Below are 19363 nucleotides of genomic sequence, written 5' to 3'. Positions count from 1 at the left end.
CATCTTCTTAAGTCCATTTACAAGTTTTCAATAAGATATGCTTGATTAGTGTTCATCATTTGATCTACTTCTCTCGTTAGCCGGATACCCAGGTAGCGCATCTTATCACACCACTTGGAATTGTAGGCATGCAGCTGTTGACCTGTACATGACCTTGAGGCTGGCAGTGCCTCCGATTACGACCAGCTAATCTTATACCCTAAGTAGCTGTGAACATTGTCTATTTGATTAATTAGCGCTGGGGTAGATGTGTCAATGTTTTGTATTACTACGAGCATATCGTCAACATAGAGCCAGATCTCTGTGGCTGAACTCTCGTCTGTCTTTTATTTCCCATGTTAACATAATACTTGAATCTTCTAACTTTAATTTATTGACTCTGAGATCAGTGAAACCTTTTTTTTATCTGATGTGTATTTTAAACCTTTAGTGCAATCCTTAATTTTACCACATATTGATTTGGGGAATTCTATCCTTATTGCCCTTCATCATCCTACTCTGGCACCTTTGAAAGCTGTTCTTCATACTGCTGCCAGTTTGGTGTTTGAGGCAAAGCAATTAGATCATATAACCTCGATTTTAGCCTCTCTTTATTGGCTTCCTTTAAATGCACAACTCTTATGCAAGGTACTGTGTATCACTTACAGCACGGCCCGTTGTAAAACCCCCTCTTATTTAGCCGATAAGAGAAGTCCCCCAATTTTGATCCTTTTTTCTGCTACTGCTGTATCATCTTGCGCAGGTCCTTACTTATGAAAGATTCCCGATTATCTCAAATTTAGTTAATCCTTGAAAGCCTGGTTATGGAACTCAGTATTTTAATAGTTTGTTAAGATCCATAATGAAGTGTCATACGGCTGTTTTTCTTGTGTATGTTGGCTATTTACTCTTGAGGGTTCATGGACATTTTAATCTTGCTGATTGGATATGTTCTCTCTTTTGGTATGTTTGTTTTTAATGCTTGTATGAAAATGTAACTGTTTTATGATTATATCTGTAAATGTTGTTCATCGCTCAGATGCACCGCTGCCTTGTTCGCGGTTTAAAAAAAACATTTTAAATTAATAAATAAGGAGGGGGAATACAGTGAAGCGATCTTTGTACTAAAATAGTCAACAAAATCAGATGAAGACAGAGAGGAAGATAATGTAGGATCAGGTGGTTGATGAGAGAGAATATTACTGAGGGCATGAAATAGATGACAAGGGTGATGCTAGTAAGATCCGAGAAATAGCATATTTTTTCAGCTAATATTGAGAGGTTATAAGATGAAGAGTGGAGAGTGAAGTAAGATCAAGTGAGCAGTGAGACTTTATCCAACAGCGTCCGTAACTCGTGCAGTTTGATATACAATTTTGTACAGTATGTCTTGAATTAAATAATGAATTACACTTTTTGATTTTCCTCCAGGCATTTTGTCCTTGTTGTCCATGGTATGAGAATTTAGAATTGTAGGCTGATACAGGGTTATCCCTGCACAGAAGATGGCTGGAAGGGGCAGAGGAAAGGGGCGCGGCCAGATGACCTTTAACGTGGAGGTCGTGGGGATCGGCAAAGGGGACACACTGCCACCGCCAACTCTGCAGCCTCCCCCACTGTTTCCGGTGAGTCCTGTGTTATGACCTGGTTTTAAGAATCCATACCATACAATCTAGAGTGCCCTCAGCCCTTAATTTCAAATGAAGCTTTTATGGTACAATTTGAATAAGTAGTATAGTAAATTTAAAAAATCCATAACGAAGATTAGGGATATTGAAGGATTTTGGGAATGGCTGATAACAAAATAAGTTTGAAGGTTGAACTTAGTTTTATATTTGTCTAATGATATGAAATGCTGTTTGTCTGCTGATTTGTGTATGTACCCGTCTTGTCTTTTCCAAGTAATCTGGATATTCTAAAAACTCAGTTTCATGGAAAGCAAGGTTTCACTGATGTAAGAATTCACTTGCATTGGGAGTGGAAGTTCCAGACTCTCTTTCTCAATCAGCAGTGTTGTTGGAAAAAGGTCTGGAAGGTTGCCCAGAGCTGTGTCTGTGGTTATGATTAATTCAAAACCTTCCAGCCATCACCTTTTTGTTTTGCTTAAGTTACTCCGAGTGGACGGGTATGCCTAGACATGGGTCCCAAGCCTGCGGGGCCTAGAGACCCAAGCTACTCCTCACTGATGACGCCCAACAAGGCGGAAACATGTCTGGGGATGCTTGTTGTCTTGTGCAGTAGGGATGGGACCTAGCAGTTCGGGCTGAACTGCCCCTTTTGGAGTGGGAGCAAGCCTGATTTGCATATGGTCTTTCCCCTGGCTTGGCAGGCTGAAATATAATGGTCTGGAGGGTTGCCTAGAGCTGTGACCGTGGTTATTATTAATTCAAAACCTTCCAGCCATCATCTTTTCGTTTTGCTTAAGTCATCTCGAGTGGGACGGGTATGACCAGACGTGGGTCCCGAGCCTGCTGGGCCTAGAGACCCAAGCTACTCCTCACTGATGATGCCCAACACGGCCAAAACATGTCTGGGGATGCTTGTGGTCTCATGCAGGAGTGATGTGACATAACAGTTTGGGCTGGAATGTCCCTTTTGGGGTGGGACCAAGCCTGATTTGCATATGGTCATTCCCCTTCTGTAATAGCTCGGCAGGCTGAAAAATGATGGTCTGGAGTGTTGCCCAGAGCTGTGCCTGTGGTTATGATTAATTCAAAACCTTCCAGCCATCACATTTTTGTTTTGCTTAGGCCAAGCACGGTTACAGGCTTTTAGCGTCGCTGTCCCAGCATGTAGAATTTTTGGGGAAAAGACGCTTTGCGACTCTTCCCCAAAAGGCAGGGCTGTTAGACCAAATGATATTTTGTGTCTTTGGGGCCCTTTTCCCCTGTATATAGTGTTGTTAAACAGATGACAGATCAGGCTTTGAGCTGGCCGTTCCCAGCATAGAGTGTTGTTAGGCAAAGGAAAATTCTGGGTTTTGAAGCCCTTTCCCTGCAGGTAACATTAGCAGGCAAATTACAATGCTGGGCTTTGAGGCTCCTTCTCAGCATGCAGTTCCTCCCACTTCAGGCCTTTAAAACTTTCCTTTCCACCAGGCAGTGGTCTGGTGAATGTACAGTTCAATTTTGTATTTATTTTGGTATTCCAATTCCCAACATGCTACTCTGTGGCTAAACAACAGTTCATTTCTTTATTTCAGATATCCGACATACAGACATCTTGTTAACACTGTACTGGATTCAGTATGGGTAAGGTGTTTGGGGCACTCTCCTTAGTTCTCTTTACTTCATTGACACCTGGTGCATCTCGCTCCAGCTTTGTAGGTATTGTTGCTGTGACAATGCCAAGACCTTGACTTGTAGAGAACACTCATCATGGGAGGTACAGTAGAGTCCCGTGGTCAGCCCTATAGATGGGGGAGCGAGATACAAATGCCTAGTCCCTCCTCCTCCTTCTTTGCCAGCAAGTATCTGAGCAGAAACCTGTCTCCATCCTTGCCTCTGCGAGTGCGTTTACTTGCCAGTGTTCTTTTTCCATTGAAAACGAGAAGAGAACGCGGGGCACTTAAGAACCGTTTCCTGCATGAGTGGAGCGTCAGCGTTGCAGAGAGCCGATCGCTGCTGCAAACCGACGGATGATGAAGAGATGCCAACTGTAGCCACGCAGCACCACAGAGCTGGACTGGCAAAGCTTATCAGTAACCCTACATTGGAAAGAGACAAACCACAAGACCACCATGGACTAAAAAGGGGACAATTCCCCAAACACACCAAGGGAATCCCAGACAGTGGGCCCAATACTATGGGAAGTAATTCATTTTTTCCAACGCCACCAAGTCTGCAGAGCGGTGAGTCTGCTCTGAAAATATTGGGTGGGGCTAAGCCCCCCCTTAAAGCTTTTCCTTGTGCATACATGCCCTGAGAGGAAAAAGAGAAATGTAGATTAGTTAGTGGCAAATGGCCAAACAGCATAAAGGAAGGGAATTACAAGCAGGGGAGAGGAAACAGGAATTCTGGGTGTATCGGGTGAGGTCACTCAGAGTGGTGGTGCACAGCGACCAAGGGACCAGCAAGGAATGGGATAGTGGCACATTGTGGAGAAGACGTTTGGATCAGGAGAAGACGTTTGGATCAGGAGAGACATTTGATTAGTAGTAATGGTGGTTCTGCAGAGCTATTGTTTGTTGTTGTGAGACAAGTATGTAGAGAGGGTTAAGTAAGTTGTGAATGTGAGACGGCTGATACAGAGTGAAACGAGGGTGGCTGAGTAGTGGTGTGGGAGGTGTGTTAGATTGGAAGGATGTGTGGCAGGAAGAGGAGTATTGTATGAGAGGAGTAGTAGCAGTGTGCGAGGAGTGGGAGAAGGGTTAACATAAAAGGGTGGGTGCAGGAGAGTGGAGGAGGGGGGCAGAGTTTATGATCATGTGTGGCATTGGCTTGGGAGTGATAGGGGTTTTTCAGTGTGAGGGTGCATATTTTTGTGAGATGAGTGTTTAGAGAGAGGTGTGACTGAAAAGACTGAAAAGACTGGCACAGAGTGAAAGGAAGATAGCTGAGTTGTGGTGTGGGAGGATTATTAGTGTCGGAGAAGGGTCAACAAAAAAGGGTATAAGCAGGTGAGAGGAGGAGTTAAACATGGAAGTACCAGGTTGTTGGGGAGGAGTCAAGGAAGAAGAAGGTAGTAGAGTAGAAGGATAAGGTGACAGTGGTAACGAGTGAAAGCAAGTGAATCCTACTGAGTAATTGCAAGGCACACCCCCATTCCCAATTAGAACACAAACCTTTGGTTAGAGTAGGGAAAGTTAGGAAGTCACTGAGGGAGTTAGTAAACCCGCATTTAGGGAAAATATCTTTAGTCTAAGCCAGAACGAAGACAGTAGGGGGTCAACAATTGATAGCACTAACCAGGTTTACCGATGCCTGTGTTAGGGCGAGAGAGTTAGAAGGACGGCCCTAGGCACCACAAAGATCTCAGTAAAGACCCTTGAACTGTCCTTTTGACTTTGGGGTGTTTTCTGTGTCATCTGTGACATTGCATTTTGGTGTCCTCTTCCGCACTTCTCGGTATGAATCAGTTTGTCGCATCCAAACTGTTCGGCTTCTGTGTGGCGTTCTTGCCACGTTCGTACAAGTACTGAGCCGACAGCTGCTTTGGATTTGGTGTCCACTCAGCAGGGTCTGCTCTCTTGTATTTACTGTAAGATACTGCTTTGTATTCAACATGGAGCAGGATCTTGGATTCAGACTTCCCTTCCTGGATCTGTTCAGTGGCAGCAGCTTGCAGACAAAGTTTCTGAACACATTACACTCATCTCTTGTGGCGTTACTGACCATGATCTCGTAAACTGCCCAGCCCCACAACAGGTGGATACAGCCCTATAAATAAGGGGTGCACCGGCAACTGGTACTCCATACAAATTGGGAAATACTCCCAAAAATGAACAAATGGGGAGTAAAAATACTCCCAACAGACATTAGGAAACCGACATATAGAAGCTTGTCCCCTGGGTTCCATGCCTATGTTTGGACTTGTAGTACCCCAGGAATAAACTACTATTGTTACTGCCTGATCCGAAGAGGTACACCTTTATCTTTTAATGTACATGAATAACTAGGTGCAAAGACCTATTTCAAACAAAACATTTCTGTCTTATAGTTAAAATACACTTGTACTCGCATATAAAATACTCCCATTGGGAATGCAACTTGCTTTTTTTACTGCCAAAATATAATTTTTTTCTCAACTTTAAAAAATATGGAGTAAAATACTCTGAATTCAAAATCTTATCTGGTACACTTGGTGGATGATTATGCCAACTCTCTTTTCCAACCAGCTTTTATTTCCATGGCCCAGGTTGCACGGTGCTGAAAAGGGAAAAACTGATTCCATTTTACTTCCTCATTGGTCTCAACAGGGCAATTTCATAAACATGTTTTGACTTTATTTAATGAATGAAAGCATAAATGAAAATGTCTGCACATGATTCCCAGTTATAAAATGGAACATCCAGGTTTTCTCTGAGGGAATGTGAAATTAGTAGAACAATGAAGCTATAATTAGAAGTGGCTATGCCCACATCATCATTTTCACTATCCATATTTGGGTTTTGTCAATACAAAGTATTGTCGAACAAAAATATCTGGGGAGGTTGGGCGAGGCCATTTTCACTGCCATTTCAGAAGAGGCAATCTAGGTTACGTGCTAAGCTTACATTAGGCAATGGCCTGTTGAATCAAGGTAATCTATAGAGTGGCAGCGGTAATCTGGTGCTCAAATCTTTATTCTGTGGTCTTGCACATCTGTGCTCCAATAACCTAACTGCTGGTGTTGGCTTCAAAAACCTTTCCGCAGTGTGGAGTGCACACAGAGAAAGTGCAGGAAGTGCAAAGAAGCAGTCGGCAGTCAGCTGTGGGCTGTGCCACCCTAGACGCCTTTAGGGCCTTTTAAATTTAAATTGCACCACATGAAGGAAATATCAGAGGAGGAATCAGATAGAAGGCACTTGGGCAAGCAAAGTATTGTGAAAAGTGTGGATAACATTGTACACAAGCTGCAGTCAGGTGATTGGCCGGTGTACGGGGGACGAAGACCTGCAAGATCTGGAGGTGGTGAGTGCTCCCATCGCAATTTGTGAACTGTGAATGTATAAGCTGCATGACAAGGGGATGCAATCGACAGCACAGAAAGGGGTAGCTGAGCGGTGTGAGCAGGCACATGCTCTACCTCTTGCAGCTTCTCCACCTGCTGATTGTGTAGATGGAGGTGTACTCTTTGAAACTAACATCTAAGAAGTCTTGACCTGTGATCTTAATCCCATAGAAGTTCCGGAGGCTTTAGCCTCAATGAGTGGGCTCTAAGGAGAGACATCAGCCCGTGGTGACCCACACGAATAATCAGGCAAAGATTACATCTTTCTACAATTTTGTTGGCAAAGGAAAAGGAAATTTAAATTCTAATACACCCAGAAGACAGTTGATATCCGATGTGGAGCTTTTGAATTTGAGCATGAATCGATTACAAGAGGAAGATATAGGTAAAGCTGCTGAGAGGGCCTCTACTTTAGACGACACACCTCCATCTTTGTAAGTAGTTTGACGTGGAGAGAGATAGCCAGAATCAGTCAGTTTTACAAGCCCTGAATTATGTATTATCTTCGTTTGTGTGTTTATATGAGAAAATTAAAATGGAAGTTAAACTTCACACAGTGATCCTGGAAATCGGTGACAAAAAAACTTGACATAATTACAAAGATGGATATGCTTCGTGAGTGGTTTAAACCTCCTGTAAGTGGGCCCCAATGCCCTATAGAGCGACCCGTTATGCCTTCACAAGCCCCTGTGTCATTAGAAGTACTAGCAAATAAGGTGTCAACACAGTCAACACGAGATGCATGTCAGGGGGCGATTGTAGCTAGTGATCTGAAGGCTAAAGTCATGGGTATGGAGGGCATGGCGCCCGCCATAGCTGTAGAGTATGAAGTATCTGTACGTGAAAGTCCTGCCAAAATAACTATTGGTAGGGATATAATAACAAAGAAGAAGACAGGTGGCAAGGAGCAGGAGAAGGAAACGAATATAAAAACAACGCATAATAACATGCACATATCTAGAAAGTTTTTAAGAATCTTGCTGCAACTCGTATTTCAATTTTCTGAGGTTTCCATACAGAAATAAGGTGTTTTTATTCTGCTCTGGAGAAGCATACCATTGAGAAGTCAAAGAGGATGCTAGTCCACTGAATTCTCCAGCAAATAAAAAGCAGCAGGGTAATCATCAAGCTGAGTCCCATGGTGCACTTGTCTTTGCTGATACTCGTGCTGAGACCAGCAAGAAGACGGCGATGAATACAAAACTTGATCACCTTGGAAACAAACTGTAGGACGACCTTACAATTATTCTACAGCACCAACATAAGGAGCAACAGTCACTATTGCAATCATTGTTGCAAGAGTCTCTTACTCTGTGCCACTCAGGTTCCAGGAGTTCAAAGTATGTTGATGTCTCGGACGTCACAGAGCTCCAATGGGAGCCCAGATCCTGCTAACAGCAAGAAAGTAAAAACATCTGGGTGCTTGGCTGAAAATGTATCTAGTGCACCGGTATGGGGTAATGGGGTTGAGAATGAGACTAGGCAATCGAGACCTCCGAATGAACAGGTGTACAATATTCTGAGAGGTGCTGCATCCTCAGATAATCAGTCAGGCTGGTCCTCGAGTGCTGCTCTCCCCTTTGTAGGATCACCAAGGAGGAATGGTAAATTTTTGCCACAGCAGGGTGTGATAATAGAAAATAGGTTGAAATTGGACTGCAGCTTTAAAGAAGTGCACCCGGTGGCAATGAATCGACAGAAAAAAAATGTATTTGCAGAAATACCAAATTTGAGAGCCATCTCCACGAAAGATAGATCTCATGTGGAATTAATTGAAGACGACTGGGTGGATTTGGTCACTTTGGATCTAAAATAGTGTATGCCATAATATTGTAAGAATGTAACTTTATGAGACAACTGGGGTATGATATTACACCATATGGAGTGTCACCAAGTTGCGACTCTAGTATATGGACTAAGTTCAGCATAATTTATACAAAAAATTTGTCAGTAGCCGTACATAAGGGAGATGTCCCATGGTGTGAGGTCCGTCTGGCACCGAGTGATGTGCCATATAAATCGGCAGTACAAGATTGGTCATGGGTTGCAAGGGCCCATGGAGGGAGTAGCTCAGAGGGTGGAACTTAGGACCAATCTCTCTAGCAATTCTTTGAAACTGGTCTCTTTGAACTCTAGAGGATATACCCATATAATTGAGCGTGTTGAGCCGTGTATATGTTTAAAGGCATATGACATAATATTGTTGCAAAAAGTGTGGTTGTTAACAGAGCCAGTAATGGATGGTTATTCACTTGAATTTCCATCTGCTAGACCCAGTTGAGGGAAACGACGGTCAGGTGGTCTCCACATTGCAGTGAAATTTAGGCCTTAGATATATAGGCAAAAGTCATTTCAAATTCGACCAGGCACCGTAGGTCTTGAATTGGATATTACTATGAAGGGTGCTGAGTGCAGATTGATGGCAATTATTAACATCTACTGGAATCATGGTTTAGCACCACAAAATTGTTTTCTGGAGATCTTGCAAAAATGTGTGGAGGATTGGTACCTGTTGCATTGTGGGGGGAGATCTAAACTCTGCTTGTATGAATGTGGAATGGAAGACGGGAGTTGATTGATATGTTGTTAAACAATCCGCATTCGTAGAAATTGGTGGATGGCAGGTCATTGCTGGCGACTTTATCCTCGATAAGTTTATGCCATCTAACTGGCTATATAGAAGATGACTTGTCTATTGCAGTTACATGGCATAAGGGGCCAATGGCATCCGATATCGATTACATCTTTGTGGACCAGCTTTTGCTGAGTAAATGTAAGACCATGACCGTCTTAGAATCTACATTGCGTGACCATAACATGCTATACTGAGAGTTTACTATACAAAAGTTAGAACATAATATTAGAATTCCTGGGGCCTTTGTAGTGAATCTGGGGAAAAACAGGATAAAATGAAGTGTACAGAGAATAACTTTTGGTAGGCACATGCAGAAAGTTTTGGCTAATATAGGCTATGAGTGGAAACAACATACTTTTGGCCCAGAATGTTTCCATTCTTATATTGAAGATCTGGCCCAATAAAAATGAGGAAGGTAACGTGTGATGTTCCATGCAGTTGATCAGCAAATAAAAGATTGTAAAAAAGGTCTGAGTCATGAAATAAGGAGGTTGGGTAGGCTACCGGGAGACACTAAAATAGTTGCCATTAAGAAAGTAAAACAGCAATACCATAACTGGATAAAAAGTCATAGGTGGAAATCCCTTCAACACGTTAGTGAGAACATGCTGAATAAAAAAGAAGAAGGGTGACACTACCTTCTGGCAAATTATTAATAATTTGGGGACAAGCCAAGCAATAGTGCAGGCCAATTCAATCTCAGAAAAGGAGTGGGCCCACTATTTTAAAGTCAGATTTGGCATGAAGAATATAAATCAAGCCTTTCCATGAATGGCAGATTGTAGAAGAGAGCAGATGTAATATGTCCTATGATAGTAATGATGTTCTGGTAAGACTACAGAGGGCCAGCTCATCCAAAGCCACAGGTCTGAACATGCTGTTGAATACTCTTTAAATCAGCGCCAGAGGTATTGGCGGTCATTTTAGACATCTTTTTTAAGTTGATTCTATTGACGACACGTCTGGTAAACCTCGTATGTGATACCTTTTTATAAAAAAGCTTCTCGCTCTGATTCCAAGAATTATAGGGCCATTATGCTAATGGACACTGACATGAAGGTTTTTGCATCATTGGCACTGTCGCATCTAGACAGCTGGGCAAAGGAAAGGGGTATTATTAAAAGATATCAAACTGGTTTCAGGCGAGGACATGGAACTTCCTTAAATGCCTATTCTGAAATGTATACAAGAACTAGCTTGGGCTCCGAAGTATTTCTCTATTTACACAGCATAAGTGGATCTCATGTCCGCAATTGACCTTGTAGCCCGGGGCAGATTTTGGGCTAAACTATCGGACTGGGGAATACCACATGGCCTTTTGAGTGTTTTGATTTGACTTCATGATCATTCCAACATACAAGTCAGATTAGGATAAGAAGGTAAATTATCAAGTAAAATCGAGACCTCGTTGGGTCTGAGGCAGGCGTGCGATCTTGCCTGCTGACTCGTTGGTTTGACTTAGATGTAACCCTGGAGTCGGCCTCCTTCGTAGCACCGAAGCTGGGTGAGCAGCATTTCAGTTGGATCTGTGATGAATCTGATGATGTCATCACTCCTTTTCCTGAGGTAGCCTCTTCTCATGTGGCCAGGGACGGCAGCCGCTACCTGATCCTGACCCTCGGGGTGGCTATATGAGGGAGGACCACATGGGGGAGGCGTCCTTCAGGGGGATAACATGGCATCATTAGAACCATTCACATACCCCATTCCCTTTTAGGGATGTTCCCTCTCTTCCTGATGCCTTGCTGGCACAGTAGGATGCATTAACTTTGCCAGTATCTCTTATCACTTTGATTGCTTCTTGTATGTGTAACTGGTTCTGTAACAGTGCCTTGAAACCCTCGGGCTTAGCGTGCTTTAGAAATGAAAAATAAATAAATAAATAAATATTATAGCACTTTCCCTGAACCTCTAACCAAGTCTGCTTCCAGTATCCCACAATACCCACTAAAGACTGTTATTTAACAACTGAGACGAGGAAGAAGCGGGGAGCAGTGATTATTCCTCTCAATGAAGTTCAATGTCATCCTTTGAATGGATTGTGTCCGCTCACGTATTCCTCCTCTTATGATATCTCCTTTCAGCGTTGGCTGCTTCGGGAAAAATGTTCCTGGTAGAGTGCGCAATGCGTCATCGGCTTGATGTCCCTCGACGACAGCTTCTGTCCGCTCTGGAGCCTGACATCACTGACAGTATATATAATATGCACAGCACCTGTTACTTCAGTTCTGTTTTTCTGCTGGCTTCGATTTGAATACAGTACGATTTTTGGCGATTATAAACTATTGCTTCGTAAAAATGTCAACTCCTAAAACAGGGTTTAAAACGTGCATGGATTGTGGGGCCTAGATGTCGATCACGGACCCACACCACGTTTGCCTATGGTGTCTTGGGACTGAACATAAAACGGCAGACTGCGGTTCCTGTCAGTCGATGACAGGAAAGGCAGTGAAGGAAAGAAAGAGAAAACTCACTGTGGGTATGCCCACTATGGGTAGGCCCCCTCATAAGTCCCCATCGTCAATGCTGTCGAAAAAAAGATCTTCTGACAAGCGAAGTTCGAGGGGTGAGTCTCAGCCAAGTAAGCGTTCAAAAAAGTGTTCTCCCTCTCATAGCGACTCCCGATACTCATATTCTTTGTCGACTCGAAAAAGATCTAAGAAGAAGCGTAACTGATCATGGTCGTCCTCCTCTGATTTCTCTCCCGACCGCATGGTGTCCTGCCGAGGTATGTCAGCCTCTAAGGCTGAGTCAGAGACGTTTCGTATTCAGATAATAAAGATATTTGTGAAGGTTCCTTCGAGGGAACCCTTGAAGAACCACAACCCCATTGCGCCTACAAGGCCTATAGGGCGTCCACGGAGGTTAAAGCTTGCGCCCCCTCGAGCCAGAGCCCAAAACTGTCGACCCCTTGAGATGCCTCGGGTTGAGGAGAGGTCTACTCCTCTTCTCTCAGCAACTCCTTTAAGTCATGGGTCGAGTCTATCAAAGGTAAAACCATCGGCATCAAAGCCATAGATGCCTCCAAAGAAAATTGAAAAGAGCTTTAAGCCCTTGCCCAAAAAAGCCTTCAAGTCTCTCTCCTCAATTTTTGAGTATGTCAGACTCTCAATCTTGCGCAGAGGTAGCACGTACACCTATGTCCCCGTTGGGTCTTGGTACCTGGCTTGGTAGAAAACACAGGCCACCGCGATCCGCCGGGGAAAGAGGGTTAGGGTCCGATGGATTGGATAGGTAGGGGGAATTGGGGTAACCGGGAAAAGGGTAAGGAAGTGGCTATGGATCGGGAAGGGGGTTTTGGGAAAGGTCCGCTTTGCTGTGCCCTGCTGGGGCTCCTGAGATCGAAGGTACTCCGCCCTTGCACACACTCTTACATCCATGCAGACTATGGCCCCAATTCTATAACACAATAATCAGCATAAACACAAAACACCTTATGCAGAAGCGTTCCTGTCACACTTTTGTTTTAAACATTTCCTTGGTTGTTTCTCAATCACAACCAACTCATACACTAGCCCCTGCAATTATTTCCAAGCACAATAATTGGAATAACCAAACAGCTCTTAGCTTCGTATGATGCTGCCAAGATGAGTGCAAAACTGCTGCCACAGTTCTGCCGTAGCACTACGGCGACGAAATGAGTTCTTGCTGAAAGTACAGCAGGGCGCCGCTACAAGAGAACTAAAAACAAATCTGAGTTTAGGTCAAAGACCGCGTTTCCTCACACAGTACAAACAAACATTCAATCTGCTCAGCGCTTGCAAGAAGCCGTGTTACTTCACACGGAGTAAGTTACACCAGTTTAATGATCGGCAACTTGGCCTTTCCTGTGCTACGAAGTGGTGCCGAGGCTTCCCCCCAGTCCGACGCATATACCTAGTGCCGAATCCTATTTGGCGCGTTTCCCCAAGGTGGGACTACACACACTGAGTCTATCAGTAGTTATACAGCAAGCGTTCCTTTGCCGATCGCTTGTTCGCAACAATGCACAGAGAAAGAGAAATGCACTTATCTGCCAGGGTGTGCGGGGCCTGCAGTTTTCACAGGCAGGGTGTGGCCCCGCGGGTCGCTGCCTGAAGGAGCCCTCTGCCGACCTGTCTTCTCCGGTCCATGTCCTCTAGCGCAAGCGGGGATCCTTGCGCGCACTGTGCGCATGTGCAGACCATAGGGCGTTGTCCCAAATGTAGTTCTTTGGCTCGCGAGCATGCAAGCTTGCTGGGAATTGAAGTTTCTACCGGTCTGGATGCCGGATAGTGCTTTCTGCTGCCCCCAGCCCGCCTCCTGTAATAAGGGCACAATAATATCCTAAAATACGACAGTTTGCACCACAGCAAGCCTTTCTTGGGTCCAGGCTGCTGCCTCTAATGCACCAAACCTACTAGTCGCCCCAAACCCACACTGGTTGCTGTTGTGGCCCTGACAGAGTAGGTAGACTTCAGATCAGGACACACCACCATTTGGCCTAGAACATGGGATACCAAATGTTCCAGAGGCTCTGGTGTCTGAAGAATCCAGAATGGAGAATCTTTATAACTTGAAGAGTGCACGTGGTCGGGACAACTCCCCTGAGGTAGACTTTGCTACACCTTTCCAAGTTGAACATGCTGAAGCATCCTATAGGCAGCTAATGAATAGGACTAACAAATAAGGGATACCTGGTATGTGTCTATGGTCCTCCAGGTAAGTATACAACGAAAAAAGAAAAATGGACCAATAGAACAAAGATGACAGGATTAAAATTCTGTTATCAAATCTTAGCAATACACAGTGTTTACTTCACATATCAAATACAATATGCACAAACTTAAACTAAAAAACGGCTCAACAAAAACATATTCCCATCATACATAACCTATTCATGACTCATACATACCATCTTCATACTAACATATATTCTGCATATATGGGTGGATTAATGTTCCCATAACATATTCCAAACTATAAATTCAAATTTGACACTTGTGCTTTTTAGATGTGACCATCTGTGTTTTTCCAGACATATAACCCCTGGAAAAACACAGAGGGTCACATCTAAAAAATACAAGTGTGTCAAATGCGTCAAATATGCGTAATATATGTTGGTATGAAGATGGTATGTATGAGTTATGAATGAGTTATGTATGATGGGAATACGTTTTTTGTTGAGCCTTTTTTTAGTTTAAGTTCGTGCATATTGTATTTGATATGTGAAATAAACACTGTGTATTGCTAAGATTTGATAACCGAATTGTAATCCTGTCATCTTTGTTCTATTAGCTAATGAATAGTGTCATGGAATACCTTGGGTGGGGGAGACTTGCTACTGTGTATCAGCAGGACGATCTGATCGATATATTGGATAAGGGTCCTCAAAGGGACCCCATCTTGCCTTTCCATTCCACCTTGCAGAGGAGAGTTGTGGAAAACTGACACTAACTCAGCTATCAATAAATCTCTGACAAGGAAGTATAAACCATCTAGTGTTGACCCTGACTTCCTTTCAAAACATCCAACACCTAAGAAGTTAGTTGTGCCAGCTGCCACATCCATGTCCATGGCAGCAGCTTATCCTACTATCCATCCTGATAGGGACAATAAGCATTTTGACACCCTGGCAAAAGGGGTCTTTTCTGCCAGTAGCATGACCCTTAAGTCGATAAATACCACATGTGCTCTGGCTAAATCCACTCACACTTTGTGGGATGTAATAGCGATAGCTGCTGACCATATTCCTGGGGGGAGGAAAGAGCTGCCTTCCTTAACATAATTAAGGATGGCAAAGACGCAGTGTGCGAATCTCTACAGTCAGGACTTGACTGTGATGACAGCGTTTGTAGAGCCATGTCAGCTAGCTCAGTAACACGCAGATTTGCAAGGTTATGCAAGTCTGGTTTTGCGCCGACATTCAGTCTAGGCTACTCAGCATGCCTTTTGATGGCACACACCTTTTTGGCAGTAAGGCTGGTGGTTTCATTGGACCTTTAGGATGCTTGCTTTCATGTGCCTATTCATCACAAGCACATGAAGTACCCGAGTTCCGTCGTTGGCAGTTCTCATTATCAGTGTCTAGTTCTGCCATTTGGGCTCACCTCTGCCCCGAGGATTTTCACCAATTTGATGGCGGTGGTGGCAGCGAGTCTCAGGAGGGGAGGATTCACATCTACCCCTATCTGGACAATTGGCTGATCACGGACAATTCTCCCAAACAGGTCCTGGAACATCTCAGCATCATCTGCCACTCTCTGCACGGCCTGGGCTTCTCCCTCAATTTCAAGAAGTCACACATAGTACCATTTTAGAGACTCCAATTCATCTGAACAGTCCTAGATGCTTCCTCAGGGAAAGCCTTGCCACCCAAGGTGAGGTCTCAACACATTTAGCAGATGGTGGTCAAGTTCTAGAATACCCAGTGTCTTCCGGCCTTCGATTTTCTGAGGTTGCTCTGCTTCATGGCATCCTGCATTTTCCTGGTGTGAGAGCCTCGCCTGAGAATGAGCTACCTCCAGTGGGCCCTCAGGTCCCAGTCGTCTCAGTTTTCACGCAGGATGATGGACCTACTTCAGGTCCTGAGCAGGATCACGCAGGAACTCCTGTGGTCGGCCTGCGAAGAGATCGATCTGAAAGGGGAACATTTCTGGCAACCATGGCCGGAGATAACAGTAGTTACGGATGCCTCCTTTTTGGGTTGGGGACCCCACGCCATCAATCTGACCATCAGCGGTCGTGGTCTTCTTCCGAATACAAAATACACATCATGGAGCTGAGGGCATTCAGATTGTTGCTGATGGCTTTCCTGCTCTCTGCGCAGGGAAAGAACGTCCTGCTAATGATGGACAACACAGTAGCCATGTACTACCACAACAAGAGAGGAGGTGTAGGGTCACTAACACTGTGTATTGCAGCTCTGGTTCTGGGCACTTCAAGAGGGAATCTCCCCATCAGCAGTTCACCTAGCCGGAGAGGAGAACACAGTGGTGGACACTCTGAGCAGGCAGGGCACAGTCTCCCATGAGTCAGAACTAGCTCAAGAAGTACTTCAGGAGATCCTCGCCCTTTGGGGAACCCTTCAGGTAGATCAGTTCGTGTCCAGTGTCAACAGGAAGTTCAAGCTGTTCTGTTCCAGGGAATTTCCTCCGAGAGGAACTCTAGGGGACATGTTTGTAGTGGACTGGGAGTTTCCACTCCTGTATGTGTGTCCTGCAGTCCCTGTTCTTCCTCACGTCCTCAGGAGGTTGAGGAAGTTCAGGAAAACCATGATCCTGATTGCTCCGGATTGGGCCAGGAGGACATCATACCCGGACCTTCTGGACATGTCCATCTACCCTCTAATACGTCTTCCGCAAAGAGAGCACCTTCTCTCTCAATAGGGAGGTTGGGTTCTCCATCCTGAGGTCTAGACTCTCAACCTTCACTCCTGGCTTCTGAGAGGTTGAGATATAAGGATTGGGGCATCCTGGAAGATGTGATGGAGATGCTGCTTTCAGCCAGAAGGCCAGCAACGAAATCTGTGTATCGCTGCCATTGGAATGAGTTCTGCAGCTGGTGTAGAGACAAGAATGTGGATCCTTTTCTGTGTGACACACCTATGGTGTTATCATTTTTGCTGCATCTAGCCAATCTGGCGCTCCAGATTGGCACTCTGAAAGGATACTTGGTGGCGCTATCCATTTTTAAGCGCACGCCTGAGCAGGCATCTTATTTCAAAATACCTATTGTGCAATTCTTGAAAGCGCTCACTAATGTGTTCCCTCCAGTCCTCTTTGTGGTTCCTGTTTTGTGGGATTTGAACTTGGTTCTGAAATACCTTATGTGTGCTCCCTTTGAGCCTCTTCATTCCTGTCCTTTAAGGATGTTAACAATTGTAGACAGTTTTCCTTACAGCCATAACATTAGCACGCAGAGTGAGTGAATTGCAGGCTCTTTCATGCAAACTGCCGTTTACCACCTTCTTCAAGGAGAAAGTTGTTCGGTCCCACCTTTCTCCCAAAGGTGGTTTCAGAGTTTCACCTTTCTCAGAAAATAGTTCCACCAACTTTGTACCCTCCATCTCGCCTGGTAAGGAGGAGGAGAGACTTCATCGCTGTGACCCCAAAAGGGCTTTAAGCTTTTACATCTCTCGAATGGCAAAGGTGAGACAAGAAGACCAGTTGTTTGTTGGGTACACTAGACATAGGCTAGGACAAAACAAACTTTATCCCGCTGGATCATTCCTTGCATCATTGAATGCTACAACTTAGCCGGGAAGACGTTCCTCTGGGCTTGCGAGTACATTCGACAAGGGGTGTGGCTACTTCATAGGCTTTGCAGAGAGGGATGACAGTACAAGATATTTGTGTGGCAGCCACTTGGTCTTCTTTGCATACTTTCACAAAATATTACTGACTGGACTCTGCGTCGGGACAAGAAGCAGGATTCGGAAAGGCTGTGCTTCACAGCGTTGATGACAAATCATAAATTCTTACTCCCACCTCCAACACAATACTGCTTTGAGTGGAATATGTGGGAGGACACAATTGGAAGAAAAAATTACCGGCGGGGGCGCAGGATTCCAGACAGCTACAAGGTGCGAGAAGGCAGTCCCGCAAGCAACACGCATTGGAGAAGCTTGCAGGACGCGGAGTGCGAGGAAGCAAGTTGTGCTTTCTGAGGGCCACAGACGCTGGGACGCCATCCGTGTAGACGCTTACCGAAGACCCCAACAGCAGCAGGGGGAGCCGCGAGAGCCGGAGGAACACCAGACTTGGAGTCAGGAATGACAAGAAGCAATACACAGAAACCCAGTGATCGCAGGGAAAGGGTTGGGATGCCAAAGTACTGTCGGGCAATGTCTCAAAGGCCCTAGACAGTGGGACTGGGGTCTCAGCCCCTCAATACAACCTTGGGAAAGACCAAGCAGGGAAACCAGAGAGAGACATTATATGTTGAACAGTGATGAAAAGGTCTACTGAATATTTGTAAAACAAGCTGATTGAACAGATGAAAAACTTCAGAACAGACATTAATGATAATATGAGCAAATGAGAAGTACTGATACGCAGTGTTGAAACAGATGCATACACGTCCCAGCAGGATAGTATACCGTGCAGAGTCAAACGTTGGAAATGAGATGCACGCAAGTCCTATCAGGAGAGTACACCAGGCAATGCTACCCATATGGAATACAGTGAAAGAGACTGTACCTAAGTCCTGGCAATAGTGTACACTAGGCGTAGTCTAGTATATGTGATGAACTGCTGTAGAACAAAGCCTAAGAAAGAATCATACATGCAAGCCTTTGAGCTGTTGTAAATCTGGAAAGAACCTGCAGGTGAGTGTACCAGGTGACCTGTGAGTCTGGGACCCGCCCCCAATTTGTGAAACAGTAAAAGGAGAATTCTAGGGAGGACAAATGCCCTTAGGATTATAACCTGCGTTGATTGTGAAAAGAAACCCGGGGAAAGTAGCCATTTCCGCAGGGTGGACTGCAATATCCAAAGGAGAAAGCTATCCTTTTGAACTTTAAGAAACTTGATTATTCTTGGTTTGAACTTTTTGGTATTGATAAAAGGAACCTGGGGAAGGGAACCATCACCTGGAACTGTGAACATTACCCATTCTGGACTTTTTGGTTTGAATTTATACCTTTTGTGTTTGATTGAAACATTTGAACATTTTTGAAAACGAGAGACAATATCCTTGCACCTTAGAGTTAGTTTGGAGTGTGAGGGCCAAAATAGGATTTCGGACAAGGGACGTATTATTGCTTTGGGACATCTTGACAAAGGACAGACCCATTCGTTTTGGTTGAGGTAGGGAAACACCTCCTAGATTAGGGATAGCGAGGCATTTTCCACCCCTCTTTTCATTTAATAAAAGTTTGTAACCAAAACAATGAGTCCTCTGTGTCCTCCTCTCATTCCTGGCTCCTCACAGATCTCTTATGGAGACAATTTCATGTTATTTGATTTGAACCTGCATAGGGCTACAGAGGGTGCTTTCGGCGTTTGCCAGGTATGCTGCGGAAACTGGCCTACAAACGAATCTGCAAAAAAACCAAATCTCCAACTGCTAAAAAGAAAAAGTTGGGTTTACATGGGCTGTAAATATAAAATGACTATCAAAGGTCGATGATTTAATTTA

At 44.5% G+C, this 19363-nt stretch overlaps 1 protein-coding gene across 4 annotated transcripts in view; it reads left to right on the top strand.

Annotated features, from left to right (window-relative positions):
• Nucleotides 1-19363, top strand: part of POLR3GL (RNA polymerase III subunit GL) — a 304240-nt gene that overhangs the window by 42600 nt on the left and 242277 nt on the right. For all 4 annotated transcript variants that reach the window (XM_069652578.1, XM_069652595.1, XM_069652587.1 and 1 more), the window contains one exon: nt 1411-1604. In XM_069652578.1, coding sequence (XP_069508679.1) covers nt 1485-1604 — 120 coding nt within the window. In that variant the 5' untranslated portion in view covers nt 1411-1484. The remainder of the gene's footprint in view (nt 1-1410; nt 1605-19363) is intronic.

Source organism: Ambystoma mexicanum, chromosome 1p (genome assembly GCF_040938575.1).
Source record: "Ambystoma mexicanum isolate Mex_15411 chromosome 1p, UKY_AmexF1_1, whole genome shotgun sequence".
NCBI lineage: Eukaryota > Metazoa > Chordata > Amphibia > Caudata > Ambystomatidae > Ambystoma > Ambystoma mexicanum.
Note: the sequence above shows the minus strand (reverse complement) of the source record. Positions and strands in the feature narration are given on the sequence as shown.